At 41.2% G+C, this 24951-nt stretch overlaps 1 protein-coding gene across 1 annotated transcript in view; it reads left to right on the top strand.

The window, feature by feature from the left end:
* The window catches only part of LOC137361876 (prominin-1-A-like), a 92605-nt gene that overhangs the window by 59562 nt on the left and 8092 nt on the right, over positions 1-24951 (top strand). The window contains exons 18-21 of the mRNA XM_068026477.1: positions 8570-8659; positions 8781-8896; positions 9890-9913; positions 20059-20155. Coding sequence (XP_067882578.1) covers positions 8570-8659; positions 8781-8896; positions 9890-9913; positions 20059-20128 — 300 coding nt within the window. The 3' untranslated portion in view covers positions 20129-20155. The remainder of the gene's footprint in view (positions 1-8569; positions 8660-8780; positions 8897-9889; positions 9914-20058; positions 20156-24951) is intronic.

The following is a 24951-nucleotide window of genomic DNA, read 5'->3' as shown; positions in this document are numbered from 1 at the left end:
CTTTTCTACTGAGGGATCCTGAACATAGCAGGCCCATTCTTTTACTGAGGGAACCTGAGCGTAGCAGGCCTGTATTTTCTGCTGAGGGATCCTGAACGTAGCAGGCCTGGCTTTTCTCCTGAGGGATCCTGAATGTAGCAGGCCTGGCCTCTACTGAGGGTTCCTGAAAGACACAGGCTCAGCTTCTGCTGAGGGATCCTGAATGTAGCAGGCCCTGTTTTCTACTGAGGAATCCTGACCGTAGCAAGCCTGGCTTCTACTGAGGGATCCTGAACGTAGCAGGCCCGGCTTTTCAGCTGAGGGATCCTGAACGTAGCAGGCCCGGCTTTTCAGCTGAGGGATCCTGAACATAGCAGGCCCGGCTTTTCAGCTGAGGGATCCTGAACGTAGCAGGCCTGGCTTTTCTGCTGAGGGATCCTGAACGTAGCAGGCCCGGCTTCTCCTCTGCTCATTGGATTTGCATTGCAATTTTTAACACCTCGAAACAAAGGCAGGCTCAGGTGATTTTACTATGGTCAGAATTATGTGGTGAGTCAAGAAAATGGCGGCCCGCATGGCAAGAAACCAGAAACTCAGGATAATAAAAGGAAAGTTCTGCAGATGCTGGAAATCTGAAATAAAAACTAGAAATACTAGAAGTACTCAAGTCTGGCAGCATCTGTGGAGAGATAAGCAGAGTTACCATTTCAGGTCAGTGACCCTTCATCAGAACTGGCAGAGGCTAGAAATGTAATACGTTTTAAGCAAATAAAGCAGGGGTGGTGCAAGAGATAACTAAAGAGAAGGTGTTGATAGGACAAGATTACAAGAGAATAATTGACCAGAAGGTCATGGAGCAAAGGCAAACGGTATGTTAACGGTGTGCTGAAAGACAAAGCATTAGTGCAGAGAGAGTGTTAATTGACAGAAAAGTAGAACAACCTGGCCCAAAGCACAAATATGACAAAAAAAAGCAGCGAGTAGGCACATGATTAAAAAAAAATGAATGATGCAATAAAATAAACAAAGTAAAAAGAAAAAAATAGCTAAAGATAAAAACGGGGTCCATCATGCTCTGAAATGAAGATGAAATGAAAAAGTACGGCATCATGCTTTCAGACTGAGCGGAGGTGTTCTGCAAAGCAGTCACCCAATCCACGTTTGGTATCCCCAATGTAGAGGCGACGACATTGTGAGCAGCGAGTACAGTATACTAAATTGAAGGAAGTACAAGTAAATTGCTGTTTCACCTGGAAGGAGTGTTTGAGGCCTTGGATGGTGAGGAGAGAGAGGAGTAAAAGGGCAGGGATTACACCTCCTGCGATTGCATGGAAAGGGGACAAGGTGTCGGGGGAGATGGAGGAGTGGACCAGGTTGTTGCAGAGGGAACTTCTGCCCTCATCCCTTGCCCTTCCTCCCCAAACTGCGACAGGGTTCCACTTGTCCTCACTTTCCACCCCACCAGCCTCCACATCCTCCACCATTTCTGCCACCTCCAGCGTGATGCCACTACCAAACACATCTTCCCTTCCCCTGTCAGCATTCCGAAGGGATCGTTCCCTCTGCTTGCCATTTCAACTACTACCCCGCTCCCATGCCCACACTTCTGTCCTTGGCCTGCTGCAGTGTTCCAGTGAACATCAAATCATGCTTGAGGAGCAGCACCTGATCTGTCGATTCGGCACCCTATAGCATACGAACATACAAATTAGGAGCAGGAGTAGGCCACTCAGCCCTTCGAGCCTGCTCCACCATTCAATAAGTTCATGGCTGAACTGATGACTCCACATTTCCACCTACCGCCGATAACCTTCAACCCCCTTGCTTATCAGGAATCTATCCATCTCTGCCTTAAAAATATTCAGAGCGTCTGCTTCCACTGCCTTTTGAGGAAGAGAATTCCAAAGACTCATGAACCTCTGAAAAAATTTCTCCTCATCTCTGTCTTAAAGGGATGACCCCTTTATTTTTAAACTGTGACCTCCAGTTCTAGATTCGCCCACAAGAGAAAACATCCTTTCCACATCCACCCTGTCAAGACCCCTCAGGATCTTATATGTTTCAATCAAGTCTTCTCTTACTCTTCTAAATTCCAGTGGATACAAGCCTAGCCTGTCCAATCTTCCCTCTAGCCTCACTGACTCAACTTCGAGTTCAACAATTTCAGAGCATGACTGTCCTTTTTTCTATTTTTTTTTTAACCATGTGCCTGTTTTTTCATCTGGACAGAGTTGCTCATTACTCTGCCACGAACACTCTCTGGATTAATGCTTTGTCTTTCACCACAAGCATTAACATGCTCTTTGTCTTTGTCCCATCACAGCTTTGTTTTTTAATCTGCTCTATCACACACCTTCCCTTTTGTTCTCTTCCCCACGAAACCGCCTCCCCCCCTTCACTTGTTTAAAGCCTAATTTTCTAACCTTTGCTAGTTCTGATGAAAGGTCACAGGTCTAAAACGTTAACTCTGCTTCTCTCTCCACAGATGCTGCCTGACCTGCAGAGTATTTCCAACACTGTTATTATTTGATTTCCAGAATCAGCAGTATTTTGCTTTTATTTTACTGTTCAGTTAATATTGATTTTTAGTTCCTTTGTTATGGTAAAAGTCTTAAAACATGAAATCTTGTCGTGTGATTCTTTTATCAGCCATTGGAAAGTTCATATCTTTTGTTTTAAAGTTAGCTGTCTCTACTGAGGTTGTGATAAAGTTTATTAAGTTTCATGCAAACTATGGCAATATTCTTGGGCAGCGATTTACAGTTTAACGCAAGCTATCTCCTTCCTGTATTAGTCCTGGATGGGGAACGCACATCTTCTCTTGCAGCTTTTGGTCTTCGAACTTCTCTTTTCTCTGTATTCTTGTTTCTGATTCTCTCCAATGTACAGACCTGACTGGGAGGGTCTCTTTTATCCTGGCTCCTATCCGATTAACCCATCCCCATCCCCAATCATATTCATCCCGTGGCTGTCATGCTCTGTACATGCTTTTCTTGACCAATCATGTATTTGGTCATGTGGCTGCTACCAACCTTAAATAATTATGTAATGCCCTTAGTATTCACCATGGTCTTATTTTCTCCTTATCTCAATGTTTCTAGATACTGTGGTCTCTTATCTACTTGAGAGAGGCCTCTGCATTCCTGATAGACAGTACACAGTCTCAGTTTTCAAGGACCTTTAGCTTCAGCTGCAATGAGCTTCTTCCAGCTTTACATAATTTCCCACAATCCCTCTACCTTGCCATCATTTATATAGTGCCCTATATTTCAAGTACACTATACTACAGAAGTTCTTTAGTAGGGTTAAATGTTTAATCTTAGTGAAGGTGCTCCAATGGTGCTGTTAGGTAGGGTGTTCCAGGATTTTGACTCAGCAATGAAGAAAGAATGTGTCCAAAATGGTGTATGTCTTTCTCTTCCTTCCCCTCCCGTCCTTTTCCAATCACGGAGCAGGTATATAGGTTACTTTGCAACACCCCGTAATGAGTCAGCTTATTTACACAAAAAAGGTCAAATTAATTAACATTAAATAGTGATCATTTTTCAAAATTAGGATAAGTAGGATTCTTTACCTTCATTAAAGAAGTTATAGCAGGGCATTTAGAAAACTTCAAGGTAATCAGGCAGAGCCAACATGGTTTTATGAAAGGGAAGTCATGTTTAACTAATTTATTGGAGTTCTTCGAAGAAGTAACATGTGCCATGGAGAAAGGGGAACTGGAGGATGTACTGTACTTAGATTTCCAGAAGACACAGATGAGAAATCTTTTCTCTGAGGGTTGAGAGTTTCTGCAACTCTCTTCCTCCAAAAGACAGTGGAACCAGAGTCTTTGAATATTTTTAAGGCAGAGTACATATAAACATACAAACATACGAATTAGGAGCAGGGGTAGTCCACTCGGCCCTTCCAGCCTGCTCTACCTTTCAATAAGTTCATGGCTGAACTGATTACTCCACATTTCTACCTACCCCTGATAATCTTCCACCCCCTTGCTTATCAAGAATTTATCTACCTCTGCCTTAAAAATATTCAAAGACTCTGCTTCCACTGCCTTTTGAGGAAGAGAATTTCAAAGACTCACGACCGTCTGAGAAACAATTTCTCCTCATCTCTGTTTTAAATGGTCGACCCCTTATTTTTACACAGTGACACCGAGTTCTAGATTCTCCCACAAGGGGAAACATCCTTTTCACATCCACCCTGTCAAGACCCCTCAGGATCTTGTATGTTTCAATCAAGTCACCTCTTACCCTTCTAAACTCCAGCGGATACAAGCCTAGCCTGTCCAATCTTTCCTCGTAAGACAGCCTGCCCATTCCAGGTATTCATGTAGTAAACCTTCTCTGTATTGCCTCCAACGCATTTGCATCCTTCCTTAAATAAGGAGACCAGTATCGCTGAAGCATAACCGCTCTACTTTTGTATTCAATTCCCCTCGCAATAAACGATAACATTCTATTAGCTTTCCTAATTATCTGCATAATAACCTTTTGCGATTCATGCACAAGGACACCCATATCCTTCTGCATCTCAGAGCTCTACAATCTCTCACCATTTAGATAACATGCTTTTTTATTCTTCCTGCCAAAGTGACAATTTCCCACTTTCCCACATTATACTCCGTTTGCCAGGTCTTTGCCTACTCACAACCTATCTATATGCTTTTGTAGCCCCCTTATGTCCTTTTCACAAGTTACTTTCCTACCTATCTTTGTGTCATCAGCAAATTTAGCAACCATACCTTTGGTCCCTTCATCTAAATCATTTATATAAAATGTAAAAAGTTGAGGCCCCAGCACAGATCCGTGTGCAGACCACTTGTTACATCTTGCCAACCAGAAAATGAACCATTTATGCCTACTCTCTGTTTCCTGTTAGCTGGCCAATCTTCTATCCATGCCAATATGTTAGCCCCTACACCATGAGCTTTTATTTTCTGCAATAACCTTTGATGTGGCTCTTTATCAAATGCCTTCTGGAAATCTAAGTACATTAAATCCACTGGTTCCCCTTTATCCACAGCACATGTAACTCCCTCAAAGAATTTCAATACATTTCCCTTTCACAAAACCATGTTGACTCTGCCTGATTACCTTGAATTTCTCTAAATGCCCTGCTATAATGTCTTTAATAATGGTTTTTCCCTAAGACAGATGCTAAGCTAACTGGCCTGTAGTTTCCTGCTTTCTGTCTCCCTCCCTTTTTGAATAAAGGGTGCATTTGCTATTTTCCAATCTATCAGAACCTTCCCCGAATCTAGGGAATTTTGGAAAATTAAAACAAATGCATCGACTATCTCACAAGCCACTTCTTTTAACAACTTAGGATGAAGTCCCATCAGGACCTGGGGGACTTGTCAGCCTGTAGCTTCAACAATTTGTTCAGTACCACCTCCCTGGTGATTGTAATATTCTTGAGTTCCTCCCTCCCTTCCATTTCCTGACTTACAGCTAATACTGGGGGAATGTTACTTGTATGCTCAATAGTGAAGACCGATGCAAAATATCTGTTCAATTCATCTGCCATCTCCTTATTATCCATTATTAATTCCCCAGGCTCACTTTTTATATAGGACCAATGCTTACTTTGTTAACTTTTCTTTTTAAATATCTATCGAACTCTTTCGTTCTTTCTTTATATTTCTAGCCAGCTTTCTGTCGTACTCTAATTTTACCTTCCTTATCAATCTTTTAGTCATTCTTTGCTGTTTTTTATATTCTGTCTAATCTTCTGACCTGCCTCCCATCTTTGCACAATTATAAGATTTTTCTTTAAGTTTGATACTATCTTTAACTGTTTTAGTTAACCACGGATGGCGGATCCTACCCTTGGAATTTTTCTTTCTTGTTGAAATGTATCTATTTTGTGTATTCTGAAATATCCCCTTAAATATCTGCCCATGCATCTCTATTGACCTATCCCTTAACCTAATTTGCCAGTTCACTTTAGTTAGCTCTGCTTTCATGTCCTCATAAATGCCCTTATTTAAGTTTAAAATGCTAGTCTTGGACCCACTCTTCTCTCCCTTAAACTGAATGTAAAATTCAGTCATGTTATGATAATTGCTACCCAGGGGCACCTTAACTAGGAGATCATTAATTAATCTTATCTCATTGCACAATACCAGGTCCAGTATAGCCTGTTCTTTGGCTCCAGAGCATATTGTTCCTACCAATTATCCCGAAAACATTCTATGTACTCCTCATCTAGGCTACTTCTGCCCATCTGATTTTTCCAGTCTATATGTAGATTAAAAATCCCCCATAATTATCGCTGTACCTTTCTGACAAGCTGCCATTATTTCTTCCTTTATACCCTGTCCTACAGCATGGTTGCCTGTACACCACTCCCAGAAGTGACTTCTTGCCTTTGATTTCTCATCTCTACCCAAACTGCTTCTACATCCTGGTCTCCTGAACTTAGGTCATCTCTCTCTATTGCGCTAATACCATCATTAATTAACAGAGCTACCCCTCCACCTTTTCCTAGCTTCCTGTCCTTCCTAAATGCCATGTACCCTTCAATATTCCGGTCCCAATCTATGTCGTCCTACAGCCATGTCTCTGTAATGGCTATCAGATCATACTTATCTATTTCTATTTGCGCTCTCAGTTCATCTGTTTTGTTTTGAATGCTACATGCATTCAGATACAGAACCTTTAGTTTTGTCCTTTTTAATTATTTTTGTAACCTCTGGCCTTATCTGTTGATTTACTCTTAGATATGTACGCTCTATCCCTTCCTGTCACAGTCTGTTTATCATTTCCCATATTAATATCTTTTTCTCTTACCTTGTCTCTACTCCTTGATTTACCATGTCTTCCCAAATGTGATCCCTTGCCCCCACTATTCAGTTTAAAACCTTCTCTACTTCCCTAGTTACGCGGCTCACTAGAACACTGAGCCCAGCACAGTTCAGGTGCAGACTGTTCCAACGATACAGCCCCCACTTTCCCCAGTACTGGTGCCAGTGCCCCATGAACCGGAACCCACTTCTACCACACTAGTCTTTAAGCCGCACATTAATTTCCCTAATCTTATTTGCCCTATGCCAGTTTGCACATGGCTCTGGTAATAATCCAGAGATTATTGCCTTTGAGGTTCTGCTTCTTAATTTGGTGCCTAGTTCCCTATACTGACTATGCAGAACTTCACTGACCCGAAACGTTAACTCTGCTTCTCTTTCCACAGATGCTGCCAGACCTGCTGAGTGACTCCAGCATTTCTTGTTTTTGATGCAGAACTTCTTTCCTTGTCCTGCCTATGTCGTCGGTACCTACCTGGACCACAATTACTAGATCCTCCCCCTCCCACTGTACGTTCCTCTCCAGCCCTGTGCAGATGTCACGAACCCTGGTACCAGGCAGGCAACACAGCCGTCTGGACTCTCGCTCTTTGCTGCAGAGAACAGTGTCAATCCCTCTAACTATACTGTCCCTTACTACCACTACATTCCTTTTTTCTCCCTCCACTTGAATGGCTTCCTGTACCATGGTGCCATGGTCAGGTTGCTCATCCACCCTGCTCCCCCAAGCTGAAAGAACCACAAACCTGTTGGACGATTGCAAAGGCTGAGACTCCTGCCCTCTGGGTCCCCTTACCTGCCTCAGCTGCAGCCACACTCTCCTGTCCCTGACCACTGACCAAATCTGAAGACCCTGTACTAAGGGGTGTGACCGCCTCCTGGTATAAAATGTCCAGGTAACTTTCCCCCTCCCTGATGTGTTGCAGTGTCTGCAGCTCGGCCTCCAGTTCAATGACTCTGAGCCGAAGCTCTTAGTGCAAATGTATTTGCCCTGGATCACACTGGCATCCAGGAGCTCCCACATGCTGCAGCCATGACACATCACCTGTCCTGCCATCCTTAATGTGTTTTAATTAACTACTTAATTATTCAATTATTTTTACTTTTTTTATATATTTTATTAAGCTTACCACTAGTTCCTTTACTCTTTTAGATATTAGGATTAGAATGGACCTTAATCACTTACCAGATACTCAACAAACAGGTAGCTTCTTCCCAAATCAGTCACCTACCTGCTTGCCTGTGGTGTTTGATGCTATGTTTGATTTCAGTTAAATTAAAAGCTTACCTGTGTACTCACCCTAGCGGCTCTCTGTTTCCCTGCTCTCTCTGTTGACTGTGACATCACTCTGTCACTTTTCGATTTTTCCCTGCTCCGCTCCTGCCGTGCTCCCCTCTCGCTCTGTCTCTGTCTCCGACTCTGGGCTTTTGGCATGCTTTTTAAACCTCTGCTTCCACCACGCTCCTCTCTCCCTCACTCCCTCACTCCCTCTCCAGTCTCCAACTCTGGGCTTTTGCTGCGCTTTTTCATCCTCCGCTCCCACGGTGCTCCTCTTTCTCTCGCTCTGTCTCTGGTCTCCCATAGGTAGATAGATTCTTGATAAGCAAGGGGGTGAAAGGTTTTTGGGGGTAGGCAGGAATGTGGAGTTGAGGTTACAGTCAGATCAGCCATGATCTTATTGAATGGCGGAGCAGGCTCGAGGAGCCGAGTGGTCTACTTCTGTTCCTAATTCGTATGTTCATATGTTCAAGGCATAAAATATGTTCTCTTTAATTTTGCAGATGAACAATGAGGTTGCAGTCTGTAAACCGATTGCTAATGCGGTGGATACAGCTGAGATGATACTGTGTGGTTTTATAGTGGATTCCCTGGTAAAATATTTCCATTAATTGTGTGATGTATGCTGCTTTTCTTCGAGTAATATTTGATTTTGCTTTTGACAACCGAGGAATGACTGGTTTTCTATATTTTCTTTCCTCATTGTTTCTTTAGAATGGTTTTTGGTTTAGCCTTGGATGCTGTACAGTATTTTTAATTCCAAATATTATAATTGCTGTGAAACTAGCCAAATTCTATCGGCGGATGGATACAGAGGATGTATATGATGAGTGAGTAGATTTTTAAAAAAAGTTTCTAATTTCCTAATGTTCCTATAGTTATTTTGTATGTTTTCAAAACACAAGGAATTGTTAACTCCAATTTATAATTGGGAATTGTTCTGAAAATATTGGCCTTTCTGCATTTGTAGCATTTCTAAATAAAACTGATTTTGCAGATAATTCATGATTTCGGCCTGGAATTGAATGAATGGCAGGTCTGGAGGAAAATCCACAAAGCACACCTTTCCCTTGTACAAGAAACAAAATCCTTTCTCCAAATTACAATTTCACAACAGATTGAACTGAAGGAACTAAATTTGAGCAGCTGTTCTCCTTTGATATTGGTTGTTGTTTGTGCTAGTTTCATAAATTGGTTAACATAGGCCAAACATAATTGTCCGGGGACAGCCAATGATTGAGTTTTTCTTTTCATTTGTATTTTTTGTTTTGGACTAAAGATTTTTTTCCTTGTGTTGGATAAAAAATGTGGTCTTTCTAGACATTGTATTCTCCCGCTGATTCTTTATGGTCTTGTGTTTCTCCTAATGTTTCATATGCTGTCTTTGTAAATAATGTATAGAGCTAATTTGAATGATTGAATTACTAATTATTACACTCTAAATCCTATATATTCCTTTTCTTCTCTACAGTTCCTCTGTCTCAGGGACTTGGCATTTTACTTTGTGATAACCATTGATACCCTTTCCACTTTCTTTCAGTTCTGCTTTTTTTCAGGCAATCATTGCTACTTTTAGTTGGGGTCTGATGCACATTGCATTTGGAAAAGTGTTGTCACATCTTTGTATTTTCAATTTTTATTTCTATTCTACCTTTTTTTTCTGTAATAAACTTGACATTAAATGTTAAACTGAGTAGACTTAATGCCACTGGTTTATTGCCACATAATATTTGCACATTGATATTGTCCTCAGCAAAATATAAACACTGCCTTAATATATTCCATGCATATTAACAATATTCCTATTTCTTGTATTTCTGTAGTGTTGAGAATATTCCCATGAAAATGTAAGAATTTTTTTCATACTGATGCACCTTTGGGGTTAGCTTGTAAGTCGGACAAGGTAGTAGGTTGTAAACCAAATTATACTTGTGGTGTTATGCAAAACCTGGGCAGAAGTATATTTAAAGAAATTTGAATGGCACTAAAATGTGTAACACTTAACGAGCACAATCGTGAAAGAAATTGAACAAAAATATTCTGAAATGTACTTTAATTATTTGCATAACTGCTTTGTATTATTTTTGCTACTGAAATAGATTAAGCTGCATATAAGCATATTAATTGCCTTTTATTATAAAATAGCCCTCTGTATGCTTTAATGCAGTGTATTTAGTGTCTATTTGGATACCTTTTAGTGTAGGATAACATTGCAGATCCAGAGATGGAAGAAGTATAATTCCTTTGTTTTGAGATGAATGTGAAATAATTGTAGCAGTACAGACCTATTTCATTTTCCATTTTACTTCATGCAGTTTTTAAAACAATCTGTATTGAAATCCCAAGTCTTCCCCGCCACCACCCACCTGCACCACCACCACCCACCCCACCCCCCACCCCCCCCCCCCCCAAACACCATACATATTCCATCATCTTTTTGTCACAGTTTGGAAAATGGTAGTAATGGTTATCATAATAAGCATTCACAAGATATTCAAAGTCCAGAGTTAATAAGGTAAATGGGCTTAGCGTGAATCTATGCATGGTAATTTTTGTTTTTTTTCTCAAGGTATTGAATTTTGTCTATATTTACTGGAAGTTTCCCTGTTCAAGCTAAACACTGAAAAGCTTCTAACTGTTGCATGCTTCCATAAAACTAACCAGCACGAGTATGGTGTGTGTACATTTATAGATATAATAAACTTTTCACTGAATTTACTGTGCTCCATAGCAAAGTGAAATGTTTAATGTATGGCATGAATATAACAATTGTAGACTGTTCAGGAATGTTTGATTAATGCCCAAAAACACTTTTGTAGAAAATTATTTATTTTTTACAAACTAATATGTTATTTCTTCTGTCACTGTGAAAAGATTATAAATTTCTTCAATATTTCTGAATTCATAGTTTCATGAAAATAATCTAAAAGATGCATGTCTGAAGGATGTGACATGGTCATTGCTTTGGATTAGGTTGTGTGCTTTCATTTTATGGAGATGACTGGCTAATTTTAGTGTATCTATGGAAGGAGTGGTATAAATTTAAAAATGGATATTGATTCATTTGTTCTTCTCCATAAACTGTGTAATACATATACATGATAATCTATAGGAAATGTTTTCAGGGCACATCCTAAACCTTGTGAGCTGTACCGGCTTCAAGCCAAGAAAACATGATTTGTGGAGCAGACTTTTATTTGAAAATTACTGTAGGCTGAGTAATTCATTGTTTTGATGCATCAGTTTTTCAGTGTTACATGCTGGATAGCAGAAATGAATGTTTAGGTAAATCAGGATCCAGAGAGCTGGAAATTCAAATCTGCCTTTTAAGGGCACAGTATGTTATATTCCAGAAAGTTGGTTGTAAAGGGTAGAACTGGAGCCAATCTTTACACACTATAAGCATTTATTTACAGAATTCAACATTATAAGCATATACCACCTAACCCCAGTTTTAGTCTGTCTATTTTATAGGGGCACATGTGAATCCCCAGTTAATGCCTATCGCATTTATGCAAATAAACACAATTAATGTATGATTAATCGATTTCCTTCTATCTCTTTAAATAAAATTTGGAGTATATATGTGCAACCAAATCAAAAGTCTCCATAATCTGTGAAAAGCATTACATTATGAGACACCCCTCTTCTAGGGCCCCTGACAAATTATTTGTACATGCACTTCATTTTGTAAAACAGATAGTTGATGACTTGCATCCACCCATTTATTTTAGTAATTTCCTTTCCAACATTTGTTTCAAACCAGCAAGTTGAATCCATAAACTTTTCTCATGTTTTGTGCAGTGTACATTATCCCACACTAAACTATCATCTACTTAGCATTCAATGGGTATACTACTTTGAGTACACCCATTACATAGAATCTCACTTAAAATGTTCAACAAATACAATCCCGCATCCACTGCTTCCACAAGAGCCAGTGTTTCAGCAGCCAAAGTACCTTTAACAACCCTTTTTATTTTCTTAGCTTCCCAAGCTAAAGGACATTTCCCATTCTCATCCATAAGAAATATTATGATACCAGCTGCACTAGAACATCCATCATAAAGATTAGTATGTGAAGAATCACTAAAAAAGACTAATTTCATATTCTTTGGGGCAGCTAAGGATGGGAGCTTAAGTATGTATTTCTCCAGATGTAATTTTCATTATGTTTTATTTGCCCTTATGACATTCTCAACTTTAGGGTGTTTTATTATAGTACTTAACTCCAATACATCAAAACTAGCATCTGGTATAGGCTGAGTGCCCAACCAGTTCAACTGACCAATCCAGCCTCACATTTGCTCTGTCTCTTTAAATATAACTCATCTTTCTATGAAGACCGAACATGATTAACCGGGATGGGAGTAACACTTTCTGAATAGGATTATTGATTTAAATTTATTCAAGACCTACTCTGCTTAATATTTAAACCAACGTATTTAAAGGCCCCACAAGCTCAACTCCCAATTTTAAATTCTACTGTAATCTTATTTGCGCATTTCTCAAATTTTGCATGCATCACGAAGATGCCTGAAAGTTCTCCTTTATGATTTTGTTATGATCCCCGTGGAGATCACAAACCAAAATAATCTAATCCACCAACTGACCCCAATTTAGAAGGAAAAAAAAACAAACTGAGAGGAGTTCACTTTTATAAATTTTACTTTAACACTCAGACTAAAACTTACAAAAATTAAACATGAACTAACAGTTAAATCACGGTCTATATAAAACTGCTGATTCACTGACTTTCCAAAAGTAATTGCCTTATCATGCTCCATGTCGAGTTTTTGCCTTTTTCATAGAGGGTTTACTCAACAGCATAGGACTGTCATAGGTATTTATAAAATAGTTTACTCTCGCTATTTTACATGGAATTCCAACTCTCTTTAGTGATGTCAATGTGTCATCATCACCAAACCTAAAGTAGTACTTTTATATTCCTTAACCTTGCATTGATCCTCACTACTTCGTGAATCAAGATAACATTTTCACTAGTCTGTTCCACATACTGTTGAAGTGCAAGCACTATCTAGTACTGTACAGTTAAAGGAATCTGCAACTAACACATTCATCACAAGCCTAAAACTCCTGGTTACGAATATACTTTGTATGGGTGCATCATTATCTTATCCTGTTCCTCAGAATTCTCTTCATGTGTTATCTTGAGGAACCTGCCTCTCCACTTTGGGCAGTTCATCACATAATACCTTGAGTTACGCTTGAACCACCTATTAACTGTTCCCTGGGCATTCTTTGGATTCATTCCCCTATTATTGCTGTTTCAGTTCTGTCTTCTGCTGTAATAGCCAGATGTGCTAAATATGCTTTTATCCTCATTCTACCTATCTCTAATACTTCCATTGTATTGATGTCCATGTCCAGTATCTGCCATATTTCTAAATGTTTCAGTCATTGAGTCCCCATTTCTTCTTACCATGGAATGTTCCATTCCTTCCATGAAGGCTGAAGGCAAAGACTTTCCCCAGGAATTTTTTCAAGGCCGCAGCATTGTAATGCAAAGGGTTCTGTCTCCCTCTCTGGGAAGCAAACGCAAGTTAGAACCAGTAATCTGTGCATGTGAGACAGTTAGCACAATCCAGCAATTTAAGTACTAGTAGTGATCCCCAATTTGAATTTTGTCAATCTTTTATTCAATCTGTTAAAGTCTGTGATGTATTCTTCCATGGAATGACCATCTGTTTTCCGAAATCTATCAAAATTTGACCATACCTCACAGCCATTTAACAGATCATCTTTCCTGTAGATTTCATCCAAGAACTCTAGTAGAAGGTCCATACCTTCTTCACTATCCAACTGACGGGTATCTATCTCACAACATACTCTACTTCTGATTTGACTACTTGTAGGAAGTGACAACGCCAAGACCATGCCTTGTTTCCTTTTTTGATGGGGACATAAACCGTGTCCATATATCCTCTTCATTCTTCCACTGATCATATGGTTCAGTCTCTGTAAACATTGGAATGTGATCAAAACCCTGCCAATTTACACTTGCTTTCTGCTGTTTTCTACAATGGCTGCAAGGATTGTAGTTTTCTGTCTCAATTTTTTTTCTTGGTTTCCAACCTTCACCTTTTAAGTAACCATCCTCAGCCACCATTTTAATCCAGAAAGCCAGTTGGTGAATGCTAGAACTGGAGCCAATCTTTATACACTTTTTTTTAATAAGCATTTATTTATAGTGCTACATATTACAAGCATACACCTCCAAACTACAGCAGCCATAGTTTGTCTGCCTCTATTTACAGAGGCACAAGTGAATCCCCAGTTAATGCCCATCACCTGCATACAGCTACTGGCTACCCGCAGTACAGAGCTGGAGCTGAGGATGGATTCACTGTGGAGCATCCGCGATGCTGAGGACATCGTGGATAACACGTTAGTGAGGTGGTCACACCGCAGGTAATGGCTGCACAGGCAGAAAAGGGATGGGTGACCACTAGACAGAGTAGTCGGCGCAGGCAGGGAGTGCAGGAGTCCCCTGTGGCCATCCCCCTCTCAAACAGATATACCGCTTTGGATACTGTTTTTGATGGGGGGGGGGATTGGTGGGGGGATGACCTCCCAGGGGAAAGCAGCAACAGCCAGGTCCGTGGCATCACGGAGGGCTCTGCTGCACAGGAGGGGAGGAAAAGGGGTGTAAGAGCTATAGTGATAGGGGATTTTATCGTAAGGGGTGCAGATAGGCGTTTCTGTGGCCACATACGAGACTCCAGGATGGTATGTTGCCTCCTGGTACTAGGGTCAAGGATGTCTCGGAGCGGCCGCAGGACATTCTGAAAGGGGAGGGTGAGCAACCAGAGGTCATGGCCCATATTGGTACTAGTGACAGAGGAAGGAAGAGAGATGAGGTCCTGCAAAGTGAATATAGGGAGTTAGGCAGAAAGTTAAAAAGCAGGACCTCTCGAGTTGTAATCTCAGGATTACTCCCTGTGCCACGTGCTAGTGAGGGTAGGAATCGGAGGATAAGGCAAATGAATGTATGGCTGAGGAGCTGGTGTAGGCGGGAGGGCTTCAGCTACTTGGATCATTGGGATCTCTTCTGGTGCAGCAGTGACCTGTACAAGAGGGAAGGGTTGCATCTGAACTGGAAGGGGACCAATATCCTTGCAGGGAGGTTTGCTAGTAATACTTGGGAGGGTTTAAACTAGTCTTGCATGGGGGTGGGACCCAAAGTAGTAGTCTCTCCGATGAGATAGTTGTGGCAAATGTAGAGGTTAAAGCAAGCAAGTCCAGTAGGCAAGTCGGGCAGGGGCAGGACAGGGCGCATGAAAGGTCTGGTAGGCTAAATTGTATTTACTTTAATGCAAGAAGCCGTACAGGTCAGGCAGATGAACTCAGAACATGGATCGGTACATGGGATTGTGATGTAGCTGTTACGGAAACGTGGTTGAGGGATGGGCAGGACAGGCAGCTCTGTCGGGGGGGGGAAGTGGTGGCCGGAAACGTCCAGCGAGGCCATATGGATAGAACTTGGAAATAAGAAAGGAGTGTTCACTTTGATGGGATTATACTATAGGCCCCCCAATAGTCAGAGGGAATTGGAGGAGCATATATGTAGGGAAATCACAGATAAGTGCAGGAATTATAGGGTTGTAATAGGTGATTTTAACTACTCTAATATTGACTGGGACTGCCATAGTGCTAAGGGATCAGATGGGGAAGAATTTGTTAAGTGTGTCCAGGATAGTTTTCTGAAGCAGTATGTGGATGGTCCTACTAGAGAAGGGGCTACACTCGACCTCCTCTTGGGAAATGAGGCTGGGCAGGTGGTTGATGTGTCAGTGTGGAAGCACTTTGGGACCAGTGACCATAACTCTATTAGCTTCAAGATAGTTATGGGAAAGGATAGGACTGGTCCTCAGGTTCAAGTCCTAAATTGGGGGAAGGCTAATTTCGATGGCATCAGACAGGAACTCTCAAAAGTTGAATGGGAGAGGCTGTTTACAGGTAAAGGGACGTCTGGCAAGTGGGAGGCTTTTTAAAAGTGAGATAGGAAGAGTTCAGGGCCAGCATGTTCCTGTTAGATGGAAGGGCAAGGCTGGCAAGTTTAGGGAACCTTGGTTGACGAGGGATATTGAGGGTCTGGTCAGGACAAAGAAGGAGGCATATGTCAGGTATAGGCAGCTGGGATCAAGTGAGTCCCTCGAGGAGTAGAGGGAATGTAGGAGTACACTTAAGAAGGAAATTAGGAGGGTGAAAAGGGGCCATGAGATTTCCCTGGCAGATCAGATAAAGGAGAATCCTAAAAGATTCCGTAAGTATATTCTGAGTAAAAGGGTAGCTAGGGAGCGAGTAGGTCCCCTTAAGGATCAGTGTGGTAATCTGTGTGTGGAGCCACGGGAAATGGGCAAGGTCTTAAATGAATACTTCTTGTCTGTATTTACCGTGGAGATGGTCATGGAAGCTAGTGAGTTCAAGGGAGGGAACAGCGATATCCTGGAGTTTATCATACAAAGGAGGAGGTGTTTGAGGTTTTGAAGCACATTGAGGTGGATAAATCCCAGGGCCTATCCTGGGATGCTAAGGGAAGCAAGGGAGAAGATTGCTAGGCACTGGCAGAGATTTTTGTATCATCGTTAGCCACAGGTGAGGTACTGGAAGACTGGAGGATAACTAATGTTGTGCCTTTATTTAAGAAGAGCAGCAGGGATAAGCCAGGGAACTACAGGCCGGTGAGCCTTACATCAGTGGTGGGAAAGTTATTGGAAGGGATTCTGAGAGACGGGATTTACATGCATTGGGAAAGGCGAAGTCTGATTAGGGATAATCAGCCTGGTTTATTGCATGGGAAATCATGTCTCACGAATTTGATTGAGTTTTTCGAGGAGGTGACCAAGAGCATTGACGACAGCAGGGCGATGGACGTTGTCTACATGGACTTTAGCAAGGCCTTTGACTAAGACCCGCATGGTAAGCTGGTCCAGAAGGTTCGAACACATGGGATCCAGGGTGAGCTAGCAAATTGGATACAAAATTGGCTTGGTGACAGGAGGCAGAGGGTGGTAGTGGAGGGTTGTTTTTCAGATTGGAGGCCAGTGACCAGTGGTGTGCCGCAGGGATCGGTGCTGGGCCCTCTGTTGTTTGTCATATATATTAATGATTTGGATTTGGATGTGAATGGAGGGGGCATGATTTGTAAGTTTGCAGATGACACCAATATTGGTGGTATAGTGGACAGTGAAGAAGGTTGTCTAAGGTTACAACAGGAAATAGATAAACTGGGAAAGTGGGCAAGGGATTGGCAAATGGAATTTAGCGCAGACAAGTGTGAAGTGATGCATTTTGGGAAGTTAAACCAGGGCAGGACATATACAGTGAATGGCAGGACCCTGGGCATTGTTGTTGAGCAGAGAGACCTTGGGGTGCAAGTACATAGTTCCCTGAAAGTGGCAACACAGGTAGACAGGTGGTGAAGGAGACATATGGCATGCTTGCCTTTGTCGGCCGAGGCATTGAGTACAAGAGTTGGGACGTCATGTTACAGTTGTACATAACGTTGGTTAGGCTGCACTTGGAGTACTGTGTGCAGTTCTGGTCGCCGCACTACAGGAAAGATGTGATTAAGCTAGAGAGGGTGCAGAAAAGATTCACAAGGATGTTGCCTGGTTTGGTGGGCTTGAGCTATAAAGAGAGATTGGATAGGCTGGGTCTGTTTTCCCTGAAGCGAAGGAGGCTGAGAGGGGACATGATAGAGGTATATAAAATTGAGAGGCATTAGATAGGGTAGATAGCCAGAGTCTTTTTCCCATGGTAGGGGTGACTAAAACTGGAGGGCATAGATTTGAGGGAGAGGGAGGAGGTTTGAAGGGGATCAAAGGGGTAAATTTTTCACACTAAGAATAGTGGGTATCTGGGATGAGCTGCCAGAGGAGGTGGTGGAGGCATCTGGACAGGTACGTGAATGAGCAAGGCATAGAGGGATATGGAATTAATGCAGGCAGGTGGGATTAGTATAGATAGGCATTATGGTCAGCGTGGACGCGGTGGGCCGAAGGGTCTGTTTCTATGGTGTCTGACTCTATGACAATTAAGCCCAATTAACACAGCAAGTCTCAGTGAGTTTATACTTATCTGCTCTTGGTATAAGGCAGAGGCTGGAATAGCAGGAACTGCTGCAATTTTGCCTGTTGCACATTTTACCATGAATGAAACAGCTGTTAAAATTTTCTTCATGCTGATTAATTCTGAATGTTAGAGAAAATTCACAAGGTTGCCACCATGTTGCTACTAACTGCCATGGACCTAGCTTGTGCAATTAAAAAAATTACCATATCTGCTATGGTTCAGGGCAATTTTCATAACTACAAAGCTTCAGATTTGTTAGGCTAAGTGTGTATGCTTGAATCATGACTCTCTTCGTCCCCTTTATTTAAAAAGGGATTTGTAGAACCAAATAAAAAAAAACAAATCTGAAGCAAATAAGGCATTTGATTTTGGAACAATTCAAATGAGACAGGATTCAGAATATGGTTTGGACTAAATTATTTCTGCATAATTAGCGAAAGTTGCAAAATGGAGCAGCCTGTCCAAACCAATGCATATGTACACATATAAATCACCATAAAAATTGAATTAATTTTCTTGTAATTTTAGAAGCTTTACATGAACTAATTTTCATTAGATATATCACTCTAACTCCGTGTAAAGTGATGATGCTTCATTTCAGAGAATGGGTGATTGAAAGCATGTTTTGTGTCTGATTTGAATGGGTAAGCAGTGCAGTTTAATGTCTGTAAACACCAACAAGCTGTAATCAGTTTCTTAATGTATCAGAAATAAAGACAAAAAATGCTTGAAATACTCAGCATGTCTGTCAGTATCTGTGGAGAGAGAAACAGAGTTAACATTTCAGGTCTGTCTGACCTGAAATATTGGGCTGAATTTTACCAGCCCTTAGGAGATGGGCTGGGAGGCAGGAAAGCTGGCAAAACAGCACTGGAAGGCATTGGGTGGCTTGCCCGATGTCTTACCACCACCATACCTTTTTGCCAGCAGCGGAAAGCTGGCAGACAGCCCACCTGCACAGAGCCCAATTGAGCCACTTCTTGTCTCCGCTAGAATTTTACCCAGCTTGGGGGAGGTGGAGGGGCATCCTTTTTGGGCACTCTTTAGCCCAGAAAGGGTTCTCCAATGGCTACCTCCGAGGCAACAACGACTCCTGTCCTCAGCGGCCCTCCCCCCCCCACCCACCCATCCCCCCTTTCAATCGGGCCTGCCTGACTGGCCCTGGTGCCCCCAGACCCCACTCACCTGACTTTGAGGGCACAAGGCCATTGATGCGCCCTCATCTTCTAGGCGCAGCCCCAGAAGTGGCTGCTTTTAGGGGTGGTGCTGCTGAGTTGCCAGCCCTCCAATTGGGTAACTCCTTTCTAGGGTGGCAGTTCCGGCAGCAGTTGCTTAATTGGCTGCCGTTGGCAAAATGCGGCCCTGGGTCCGACTTCTTGCCGAAGCGGGGCTGCCCCTCACTTTTGGCCCTAGCGGCAGGGCCCCTGCTGCCTCCACTAAATCCAGCCCATTAACTCTGTGTCTCTCTCCACAGATGCCACCAAACCTGCTGAGTAATTCTAGCATTTTCTGTCTTTATTTCAGGTTTCCAGCATCTGCAGTATTTTGCTGTTGTCTTACTGTATGAGTGTGCATGCTAAAGTTATTTTCATGAGATTTATTGTGCTTCAAATGTTATTTTAAATGCTGTTCAAAGGCAAGCAAGTATTTTATAGATACAACTGTTATGTTTGAGAACTGAGTACTTTTCAATTTCAATGCAAATTCAGCATTTTTTTTTAAAGATTGTGATTTCTGTTTGAATAAAGAGAACGATGATCATTTTCAAGCAAGCAGATGAATGTTTTTTTATTTTAAACAGCATGGTTTCAGAACAAAGTTGAATAAATAGCTGTTTAACTGATGCGGTAAATATTTTGGCTTAATTGATTTTGGGTTTTGTTCACATCAATAGCACACCTCCATATGATACTTTGACCAGATTCCCCAGAGCTTCAGCTCCTCCAAAGCTTTCTGGTTGGTGAGACACTCCTGTCTTTGGAGTTGTTAAGGTACTTGATATACTACATTTTTCTCTTTTTAAAAAAAATTGTGGTGCAGCATCAGACAGAAAGAAAGACCTACAAGGCCTTTCATTATCTCAAGATGTCCCAAAGTACTTCACAAACTATTAAATATTTTAAGTATAGTCACTGTTGTAATGTAGAAAACATGGCAGCAAGCTCCAATAAACAGCAATGCAGTACTGACCAAATAATCTGTTTGTAGTGATGTTGAATGATAAATATTGGTCAGGATGTGGGATAACTCCCCTGCTCTTTGAAATAATACCATGGGATCCTTTGTATGCACCTGAGAGGGAAAATTGGGATTCAGTTTCACGTTTCATCCAAAAAGCTGACACCTCCAACAGTGTCAGCCTATATTTTTGTGCTGAAGTGGAACTTGATCCCACAGCCGTCTGACTCTGAGGCGAGAATGCTACCCACTGAGCCACAACTGATGTGAGGATTTAAACATTAATTTACTGTCATGCTATAAGCAGCAAGACATGACAAACATGACAATTTCAGGAATTCTAGCTCTGTTCAGCTTGAGGTATAGGAACAGGGGTAGGCCATTCAGTACCTCGAGCCTGTTCCACCATCCAATGAGATCACGGCTGATCTGTGCCACAACCCCACTTACCTGCTTTAGATCCATATCCTATGAATGACTTACCAAATAAAAATCAGTTTCCCCTTCAAAGAAAAATCAGTGGGCTCAACATCCACAGCCTGTTGGGGGAGAGACTGCCACTACAATTTGCATGAAAAAGTGCATCCTGATTTTACAGCTGAATGACCTAGCTCTACAGGGAGACAGTGGTGCAGTGGTAATGTCACTGGACTAGTAATCCAGAGGCCCAGGCTAATTCCCTGGGGATATAGGTTCTAATCCCATCATGGCAGCTGGTGGAATTTAAATTCAATTAATTAATTTTAAAAATCTGGAATTGAAAGATAGCATGAAACTTTTGATTGTCATAAAAACCTACCTGGTTCAATAATGACCTTTAGGGAAGGAAATCTGCCATCATTACCTGGTCTGGCCTACATGTGACTCCAGACTCACAGCAATATGGTTGACTCTTACCTGCCCTCTGAAATGACCTAGCAAGCCACTCACTTGTCAAGGGCAATTAGGGTTGGGTAACAAATGCTAGCCTTGCCAGTGACACCTACATCCCTTGAAAGATTTAAAAAAGTTAAGATTGTGCCCCTTGTTTTGAAATCCCTTAGAAGACAAAATGGCTTCTTTGTAGCCTTTCTATCAAATTCTTTTATGATTTTAAACACTTTGACCTTAAACAACCTTCTAAAATCAAGGTAATAGAAGCCAAGTTTATGCAAACTTTTCTATAACTTAACCCTTAAAACCCTGATATCATTCTAGGGAATTTGCACTCCAAGGCCAGTATGTCTTTCCTGAGATGTGGTGGCTGAGTGTAGTACTCTGGAAGGGAACTGACCAAGTTTTAATACAACTGCAGCATAACTTCCTTCCCTTTGTATTTCTGTTACTTGAAATAAAAGCCGATATTCCTTTAGCCTTATTTTGCTTTTTTTTTGTACTTGTCTACTGCCTTGTGTACCTGGACACCCAAAGCCTTTTGTTCTTCCAGTTTCTAGTCTCTCATCATTAAGGAAATATTCCTATTTTTCTTTATTGAATCCAAAGTGGAGGACCTCACATTTCTCTACATTGAGCTCTATCTGCCACAGTTTTGCCTACTCAATTGATCTGTATATGTCCCTTTGTAGCCATCCACGCGCACAACTTTGCCTCCTAATTTCATATCATCTGCAAACATGGATATGCAATTCTCTATTCCTTCATCCAATTCATTCATGTATATGATGAAAAGCTGAGGCTTCACTGTAGATCCCAAGGGAGCACCACTTATCACATCCTACCAATCGAAGAACATTCCCTTAATCCCTGTGCTTTGTCTCTTAGCTCCCAACAAGTTACCAAAACATGCCACATGGTTAACTTAGATTCCCTATACCAACTTTTGCTTCTAATCTCTTGTGTGGAACTTTATCAAACAGTTTTTGAAAGTCTATATAAACACATCCACAGGTGTTCCATCAATTAGTTCTGCAAAGCTTCTACTGTTTCTCAAGTGCAAATGTATGAGTATTTTTTCATATTTACATTTCAACAAATTGCTAAAATAAATTCTGAAGATATTGAAGAGTCTGTGGAGCACATTTGATTATCCTGGAAAGGTTGTAGGTGTACATCGGAGCAGGAGTAGGCCATTTGGCCCCTCGAGCCTGCTCCGTCATTCAATCATAGCTGATCTTCTACCTCAACGTCATTTTCCCCACACTATCCCCATATCCCTTGATAGCTTTAAAACAAGAAATGTATCGTTCTCTGTTTGAATATACTCAATGACTGAGCCTCCACAGCCCTCTGGGATAGAGAATTGCAAAGATTCAACATCCTCTGAGTGAAGAAATTCCTTCCCATCTCAGTCCTAAATGGCCTACCTCTTATTCTGAGACTATGTCCCCTGGTTCTAGAAACCCCAGTGAGGGGAAACATCCTTCCTGTTAAGCCCTGTGAGAATTTTGTATGCTCAATGAGATCACCTCTCATTCTTCTAAACTCTAGAGAATTTGACCCAGTGTCCTCAATCACCCCTCTTAGGAAAATCTCACCATCCCAGGGATCAGTCTGGTGAACCTTCGTTGTACTCATTCTATGGCAAATATATTCTTCCTTGGGTAAGGAGACCAAAACTGTATACAATACTCCCAAGGCTCTATATAATTGCAGTAAGACTTCTTTACTCCTGTACGCAAATCCTCTTGCAATAAATGCACATACCATTTGCCTTCCTAATTGCTTCCTGGACCTGCGTGTTAGTTTTCAGTGATCTATGAACAAGGAAACCCAGGTCCCTTTGGATGTCAACAGTTCCCAATCTCTCTCCATTTAAGAAATGTTCTGGATTTCTGTTTTTCCTACCAAAGTAGATAACTTCACATTTTTCCATCTGCCATGTTCTTTCCCACTCACTTAGCTGTCTCAATCCCCTTGAAGCCTCTTTTGCATTCTCCTCACAACTCTCAGTCCCACCTAGCTTTCTGTCATTGGCAAACTTGGAGATATTACATTTGGTCCCTACATCCAAATCATTGATATAGATTATGAATAGCTGGGGCCCAAACACTGATCCTTGCAGTACCCCACTAATCACAGCCTGCCAACCTGAGAATGACCTGTTTTTTCCTACTCTGTTTTCTGTCCATTAACCAATTCTCAATCCATGCCTGTATATTACCCCCAATCCCACGTGTTCTAATTTTGCTTACTAACCTCCTGTGTGGGACATTATCGAAAGCCTTTTGAAAATCCAAATACACCACATCCACTGGTTCCCCTTTATCTATTCTGCTAGTTACATCCTCAAAAAAATCTCAAACAGGATTTCTCTTTCATAAATCCATGTTGACTCTGCCCAATCCTACAAGTATTTTCTAAGTGTCCAGTTATCACATCCTTTATAATAGACTCTAGCATTTTCCCTACTACTGATGTCAGGCTAGTAGGTCTGTAGTTGCCTGTTTTCTCTCCACCTCCTTTCTTAAATAGTGGCGTTACATTTGCTACCTTCCAATCTGCCGGAACTGTTACAGGATCTATAGAATTTTGGAAGATGGCCACCAACGCATCCAATATCTGTACAGCCATCTGTTTCAACACTCTGGGACATAAATCATCAAGTCCAGCAGATTTATCAACTTTCAGTCCCATTAATTTCTCCAGTACTTTTTACTAATAATTTCTTTCAGTTCCTCATTCTCACTAGTCCTTGATTCTCTAGTATTCCTGGAAGTTTTTTTGTATCTTCCTCTGTGAAGACAGACACAAAGTATTTGTTTAGGTTCTCTGCCATTTCCTTATTCCCCATTATAAATTCTCCTTTCTGTGCCCACATTTGTCTTTGCTAACCTTTTCCTTTTTATATACCTATGGAAGCTTTTATAGTCCCATTTTATGTTTCTCGCAAGTGTACTTTGATATTCTATTTTCTCTTTCTTTTTTAGTTTCCTGATCCTCCTTTTCTAAATTCTAAAATGCTCCCAATCCTCAGGCTTCCAACTTTTTTGGCAACTTAATAAGTCTCTTCTTTTGATCTAATACAATCTTTAACTTTAATTCTTAATAGCAGATTTACAGTTAATAAACTTCAGAGGTACCCTTTCCTTTGGGTGCTATTATGAGCCCATTTGTTTGAAGAAATACCATCAAAAATCAGTCAACAAATTAAAGGTACCAATAAATTTCTGCATGCTCTCCACCTCAGCTGTTGCAGATGCTGGTCTATCCCATATTTATGAAAAGTAATTCCATTATTGTAGTGTTTGGGCAATAGTTGGTAATGGCTGTTTTTGGTGATTAAATATGTTTTGGATGCATTGTATTTTTAATTATGAAACAATTATGGTACATATTTACTGTCTTTATGACGCATTTATGTAGCACCTATGTCCTTAGTGTCTTAATGAGCATCATGTTCAATTAATTACTTTTTAATGTGTAATCGCTGTTAAGTAGGCAAATATGGCAACCAATTTGTACACAAGATCCTACCAACAGCAAATAAGAACCGTAAATCTGTTTTTGGTGGTGGTTGAGGGAGGGGTGTCGACCGAAACACCAAGAAAAGAATATTTTAAAAAGTTATTGTAGTATTTTTTTCTCCTTTGAAGCCTGACCTGTATAAAGATATAATTCTCCCAGCAGCAATAACCCTCAATTTATCAATTCTTTGAGAGATCTTGGATAT

This window comes from Heterodontus francisci, unplaced genomic scaffold (genome assembly GCF_036365525.1).
Source record: "Heterodontus francisci isolate sHetFra1 unplaced genomic scaffold, sHetFra1.hap1 HAP1_SCAFFOLD_927, whole genome shotgun sequence".
In the NCBI taxonomy this organism is placed as follows: domain Eukaryota; kingdom Metazoa; phylum Chordata; class Chondrichthyes; order Heterodontiformes; family Heterodontidae; genus Heterodontus; species Heterodontus francisci.
The sequence above is the reverse complement of the archived record's forward strand: the minus strand, read 5'-3'. Positions and strand labels throughout refer to the sequence as shown.